At 46.8% G+C, this 7200-nt stretch overlaps 1 protein-coding gene across 1 annotated transcript in view; it reads right to left on the reverse strand.

Moving 5' to 3' along the window:
- The window catches only part of CUNH10orf82 (chromosome unknown C10orf82 homolog), a 16863-nt gene that overhangs the window by 2516 nt on the left and 7147 nt on the right, over positions 1-7200 (reverse strand). Inside the window, exon 3 of the mRNA XM_019502163.1 lies at positions 2353-2539. Within this exon, the coding sequence (XP_019357708.1) occupies positions 2353-2539 (187 nt within the window). The remainder of the gene's footprint in view (positions 1-2352; positions 2540-7200) is intronic.

The raw sequence follows: 7200 nt of genomic DNA on the forward strand, positions 1-7200 counted from the left end.
CTGAATGGTGAATTCTAGCAGGCAGTGGTCACTGTCACCCAGGGGGTCAAGCACCCGCAGCCCCCTCACCAGGTCGTCGCCCGTGGCCAACACCAAGTCCAACAAGGCATCCCCCCTGGTGGGGCTGTGCACCTCCTGGGTTAGATGAAGGTCCTGGACTCTCTCCAAGAACCTGCGTGAGCGCTCGGACCTGACCGACTGCTCCTCCCAGCAGGTGTCTGAGAAATTCAGGTCCCCCATGACTACCACATCCCTAGCTTTTACTACCTCGGTGAGCTGACCCAAGAAATCCTGGTCAAGCTCCTCTGTTTGGGTAGGGGGTCTATAGTAGACTCCCACCAATAGGTCCCTTTCCCCTCTTCTGCCTTGAACCCTAACCCAAAGCACCTCAGATTGCTTCTCCCCTGACTCTTTACTAATTAGCGAGGACGTGTAGTCCTCCTTGATATAGAGTGCCACTCCTCCCCCTCTCTTTCCTTTAGTAATTGCCTAATAAAATACTAACTAAATGCACAGTAACTAAAGTTACTGCACAGTAATGCTGGTGCACGGTTATTCTGTGACGCTTGCTATGCATTAGCCTAATGCCACTGCGCAGTAGCGTATGAGTATGGTTTTTGACCCGCCACACTACTGCTCAGTGTTATTAAGCTAATGTGCAGTAATTGTCTTGTGTAAATGCACCCCATGATGGCATATGTGGGGTGAGTTTGTGTTGGTTGAGCACCAGTCTATGGGAAACGGATGTGCTGAATTTAATGTATTTCCTTATCAGCTGGAGGGAGAAGGAGCAGGAACTTTCACTCGGTGGCAGGAGGAAAGGAAGAACTCCCTTGCACCCGATTTAGGAATGGAGAACCTCACATCTGATGCCTTGCCACCTCTTCCAAGCTGCCAAATGCTTTGCCTTTCTCAGCTGTTAAATAGGAGGACCCCACTGTTAGGAGCCCTGGCCTCTTCGGCTGCTAGTCCTGTAAAGCGGCACCCTTGCCCTCCCCAGGACGAAAGACACAAATCACTTAGTTTACTCCTCTGGTTTCACCTTCCTGACAACTGCAAAGGCTTTGGTGACAGTAAGTTTTGTGCTGACTGAAGTTTTATGGCAATAAAAGTGCCAAATAAACAGAAAAAACCCTGATGTTTGAAATTCATTGGCAAAACAAATAAATGACATCTATAGACATCCAATGAGTATTGCTGGATTAAAAAACCACTCTGTTCCCAGGAGTTTCTTGTCATCTCACCACTGAACTTTCAGTCTTCACCAGAGCTCACACGCAGGCACCACCAAGATCAGACTGTGATCTGGGCTGCAAAACGGAGGCCCTTTCGAGACTGAGGATTCAGCTACTGCTATGTACTGTCCTGATGCACACAACGGGCCATGGGTGAACATCCACGAGAGAATTGTGCCAAGGTAGCAACACTGGTCATCAAAGTCATCCTTTTTATTTGTCCATTCATTGATTTGATTTATATGATGCCCTTCCCAACAAAGGTTCAGGGAGGCTTGCAATAAGGGGACAGAATCACTTATAAAACAAGAGCACAACAACGGGACCAAAACAAAAAACAAAAAACGCCCCCCAAAGAACAAAACAAGCTTAAAACAGAACTAGAATAGCCACATAAAACAGAGACCCACTAAACCACATCTCAGCCAAGCTTTGGTGGCTAAATGCCTGCCCATATAGGAAGGTCCTATACCCCTTCCAAATCGCTTGGATTTTGGAGGCCTCGAGAGGAAGGGAATTCCAGAGCTGAGGAGCAACGGCAGAGAAAAACCTGCCATGTTTTTGCCAAGTGGATTTGCAGTACTGGTTGTATTTTCAGGACCCTGCTCCTGGATGACCTCAGGAATCACAATGTGGTATAAGGGTGCTTTATGCAAGTAAGGTGTGGATCCAAGACAAGACCTTACATCCAACACGCAGCAGGAGATGCTGGAAATACTTTAAAAGGGTCATCGGCAGGGTGCCCCCGGCATGTAGGTTTTTAAGTGTCATGGCTCAAATTGCCAGCAGAAAACATCAGCACATGCAAGACATGAGTTAACATGCTTCCATATACAGTGCTTCTTGTGTGCTCTTTATTGTAAGTATTAAGAACTTATAATAGAGAAGCAAGGTTTTAAAATACAAGTATTAAGGACACGTACCATGCTGCAGTCTTCAGAAACCAACACAGGCTTATATGCTCTAGTGTATCAAGCCATTCATAAAATAATAATCTTATATAATGCTTTTCACCTGTATATTATCTAATATAATTATATTGATCTAATATATATAATATAATTATTATATCTATAATATAATATAATATAATGATATAAGTCTAATATAAACTTACTTGTTTATTTTACTAGAAGGATCACACGTGACTTGATCTATTATGTTCTTAAAATCCTGATAGCAATTCTTGGCCATTTCATGGTAGCGGACACCATCTCCAAGATCAGTGACCTTCGCTCTAGGCACAAACCCAGTCCAGCCTGGAATTGGTGGCTCTAGCAAGCTTCTCTTAGTTTCCTCAGTCCCTGAAAAATCATAAGATAGCTTTTAAGTCAAAATTACATCAAGCAGCCTAAGAAAATTACCTGGTTCTGTTTTACCATAGGCAATAAGAAAATGCTTGCTTAAACAAAAAAAGTGCTGTTAATTCATATGCCAGGCCCTTACCAAGAGTAGTCTCACTGGGCATCATTACACATGCTTCGGGGTGGAGGGCACTTTAATTACAGAGGCTCCAAGAGTGACTGTAATTAAAGTGTTCACAGCATCAGATGCATTCAGCATCCTGCGCTTCAAAATGGCGGCGGGGTGCTTTAACAAAAATGCATTCAATGAGCTTTAGTTAAAGCACCCACCGCCATTTTGAAGCTCAGGGACGCTGAATGCATGTGACACGGAGGCTGTTGGAGCATGCTAATTAGCACACTCTAGCAGACTCGATTAATTGAATCTGTTTAGACCTGTGCTAATTAGCACAACTTGGAGCAGACGTCCAGCGCATGTACAGGTGCCCATTATTCTGATATACACCTTAGTGGTGCCTAGTTAACATTACTGTTTTCTAATGCGGGGCAGATTGTGAAGTCCTTGCTCACCTTTGAATAAGTCCTAAGTCAAAGTGTCCAATCAACCCACGTTTTCTGGGACAGTCCTGATTTTCAGGGCAGTGCCCTGCTGACCCTGCAGATTCCCTAAAATGGGATGTTTGTCCCAAATTGGAAAAAAATTGCTCCTAGAAAGGAGGTAACGTAATACTGGTTGGCACACTCTCACAGGATTCTACGAAATTCATTTCACTCGGGACAGTGCTATTTAGGCCACCTGAAACACTGCACTAACCCAAACCAGAAGTCATATAAATGATGTCAGAATTTACTTCACCAAGACTTGTTGCTTTACTAAAAAGAAAACACTCTCTAGACTTTGGCTAGTGGTCAATTAAACACACCGGAGTCAGTAAGAGCTTTTTAATTGAACGCAATCAGATCTAATCGGTGATCTCCAAATGCTTGTGCGTGAATATTAGTACCTTAGCTCTATCCCGAGTCCAACACCAGAAGTAGCAGTCTACTTGCCATATACTTGTCCCCTGCCGTTTTAATAGGAAACAACTGGAATTCCTGTTTTAAACTGCAGTGTTGTATTTCTTTGCCTGGTTAAGCAGCTGCCATTTTTCAATCACTGGAGGCAGTTGCTGATCAGTGGTGGATGAAATGACATAGAGAGAAAAGCACTCATCCCAGATTGAGAAACTCCAATTTGGGAACATTCTAGTGCATATAATAGCTGCCAAGGATCTGCAGGATCCTGTTGTGGCCATCTTTTGCAGCACAAAGGCCTTGGCAAATTATGACCCGATGCCAGAACTTTTGTGTTTTGAGATCATGGCTGAGTACAGATACTCCAAAAGTCCTTTGGAGGAAGTGCTCTATGGCACTTAACTTAAAGTGCTGTAAGTTAGTGTGGGAATGAACCGAACAGACATTTGCTGTTCAGTGGTTGGGAGTGGGCTCAGTGCCTGGGGAGCACTCCTGCACACCTCCAAGGAGGCTGCCAGAGCTAGCCCCGCTCCCTCTGCCAGCTGGCGACTATCTGCAGTGGCTTGAGGGGGACGGTCAGGGGAAGGGAGACCCCACTGCGAGGACCCCCCAACAACTTGGTGGTTGGGGGTCTCAAGGGGAGGGCTAGGCTGGGACTGCATGGCCAGGGGATTCCCTTATTCCCCCATTCCAGCCTCTTTGCAGCTGCAGCCAAGAACTATGGCACCGGGCTGCCCAGCTGGTTTTTCACCTCTTGACAACTGAAGCCAGGAGCTGCAGTGTGGGGCAGCCCAGCTGGCTTTTTGCTGTGCCAGGAACTGGGGTGGGGGGGCAGCAAGGGAGCTCTCCTGCTGGACAGGTGTAACTTCCCTCCCAGAAGCCCCAGCCAGCAAGCTATGGTGGGTTCATTGCAGCAGGGGGCTCCCTTCTCCCCTCCCCCATCCCAGCCTGTTGACACCTCCAACCAGAAGCTACGGTGTTGCCCGGCTGGTTTTTTAGGAACTGGGTCCAGTAGGAGTTGGAAACAGAGCCTCTCTGGCATGTGGACCTGGCTCAGACCCCACCAAGACTCGAGCCTATAAGCTTGGGGGAGGGGGTCTGCATAGCAGAGGCTCCATTCCTCCCCCCTTCCCCCCACCTGACTGTGCAGGGAGACGACAGAGAAGATAGGGCTGGGCCAGTGCTTACCCAGAGCAGATGAACCAATGCTAGCAAGTGAGGGACCCCTGGGATGGCAGCAAAATGCAACTGACACTGAAGAGTGATGGGTGTGGTACAGATGTTCAAAAAGCACTTAACCGAAAGCACTTTAGTCTATTACCACATCCATCGAGGGTTAACTTAGAGCAGGATCCACCCTTTTTAAAGTGCTTTAAGTGCTGTGAACATCTGTTTTGTTGTGGCTTTAAAGTTCTTTCTATAATGCACATGAAGGGTAAGAACTGCACCTAGCCCATGTTTTTCAAAGAAGAGAAGGTACTCAATAGTCTATGAATTGTGAAGTATTACAAAATAATAGGCTTGTGAGAAGTGGCTAGTATTCGCTTCTGATTCAGATTGGGCCAATTCAGGGGACAGTGATTCGATTCAGTGATTCAAATCACTGCCCTGACTTAATTCGGCTGCTGCTGAATCGGACAAATCTCCAAATTGGATAGGCCCATCCTCTGCCTGCTCTCCCAGCCCTGTCAATAGCTGTCCCACCCAGCCCCAGCTCCTGGTTCTTTAAAAAAAAAAAGACCCGAACTCACCAGCTCCTGCCAAGCAGTGGGGCAATCCCCACTGCCCCACACTGTCCTATGCTGTGTGGGGGACTGTGCCATGAGCTCCCAGAAGCCCTGAGGCCACTGCAGGACCCAGTGAGTGAGGGGTTTTTAAATTTTTTTAAAGAGCCAGCAGCTGAGGCCAGGCAGGGCAGCCAATGGGGGTGGAGGGGAAGGTTGGTGGGGGCTGGGAAAGCAGGCAGGGGTCAGGTGGCAGAGCCCCCCATACAGTGCAGGGCAGCAGGGATCACTCCCCCTCCTGGCAACACAAGACCTGGGAGCTAGGGCTGAGCAGGGCAGCCATGTGGGGGGCTGGGGAAGCAGGCAGGGAATGGGGCCTGGCAGGGGTCTCCCCATGGTCTCCTCTCCCATCCTCCAGCCCCCCCTGTCCCCATCCCCGCCCCCTACTTACCAGCATGGAGTCTGGGTCCAGCTCCCTGCAGCAGGAGCGAGGACTGCCCAAATCTCCAAAGCTCTGCAAATCTTTTCCAAATCGATTCAGAGAGCTTCGAATCAATCCAATCTGGACCTTTTTATTGGTCTCCTGATTTGATTCGGATCCGGAGATTCATCCGCCAAATCAGGCCGAACCTACCTCCGAATCGAATCAGCACCCAAAGCTTCGCACAGTCCTACAAAATAAGCTCCCTTATGCAAAGGAAAGAGTTGGAGGAAAAGGAGGTACGGCTGATGGGAGAACTGGAATCCTTGGAATACTCTGTGATCCTTACGAGAGTGAGAAGGACACATTTTAAGGCGTTATGATGTGAGAGTAACTTCGTAGTTTTCTGTATATGTTGGAGAGGCTGGGTGATTCCACAGCCAAACCTGCAATGAAATGTGACAATACCGTAGGGCTAAAACTCTAACTAGGGAACTTCTATTAACCATATCGCCACCAAGCTAACACCGTTTATTATTAGAACAGAGAGTTAAATGTTTGGAAACTGAGAAACAGACGTTAGTACTTTCTGAACGAGGAAGAATTAGAAGGGACTCCTCAGCTAGAACGCAAACCTAGTGGTTTCTTTGGAAATATTTGGCGGACTCCGGCCAGGTCAGAAGTCAGGTCCACGTAGCTGAAGACAAAAATCACAAACAGATGAGCTATCTCCACAACTATCGTTTGCTACCGGCACCATTTGTCATAGCTGGCTCAGGATTTCTATCATTTGATTTTACAAAATACCTCAAATATGCTCACATCACCCACTATAGGATTCAGTTCCATGTGCCAAACTTCATCTGCCTAGTAAAATAAATGAAGCCATTTACATGCTTAGAGGTAAGAAACTGGAAATGGGTGGAAACTACCATCACCTCTAAAAATCATAATTCACCCTAGCAGAAACAGCTTCTTGTCTCTAGGGGCTGTATGACACTCCTGCCACTGGCATTTTTAGTGTGGTAAAGCAAGACAGCTTTTGCTGCTGGAAAATGTTCTTTATATACAGTACAATTTGTGGAACAATACAGGGTCAAATGTACTTTTTTTTTGCTTTTACTCAAAACCTGTTTAAGTTTCCTCATTATCAAAAGGTTAAAGGCTCAGTTCTGCCCCCACACCCCTCTGCATTTGAGTAATATTTTAGCACAGGGTCACTTTCTCCATAAGGTACTTTACTTGTGACACACAGATGGCAGGATCCAGTCCTAACAAAGCAGGCAAAAATGTCATAACTGAAATGTCTTAAGATTAGATACCAAAGTAAGAGACTCGATTTTCAGTGACAAGGAACTTCTGCAGATCCCATCACAGTTTATTTGAGCTGTCGGTGCGCAGCAGTTCGGAAACACAGGCCACTTTTCCACAAAATAAAGGAACTCCAACTCAGCCTCCCCTCACATTGCAGAGACGTTCAGATGGGGGTTAGGACAGTTGTT

This window comes from Gavialis gangeticus, unplaced genomic scaffold (assembly GCF_001723915.1).
Source record: "Gavialis gangeticus isolate Ggan-Ray unplaced genomic scaffold, GavGan_comp1, whole genome shotgun sequence".
Classification (NCBI taxonomy): Eukaryota; Metazoa; Chordata; order Crocodylia; family Gavialidae; genus Gavialis; species Gavialis gangeticus.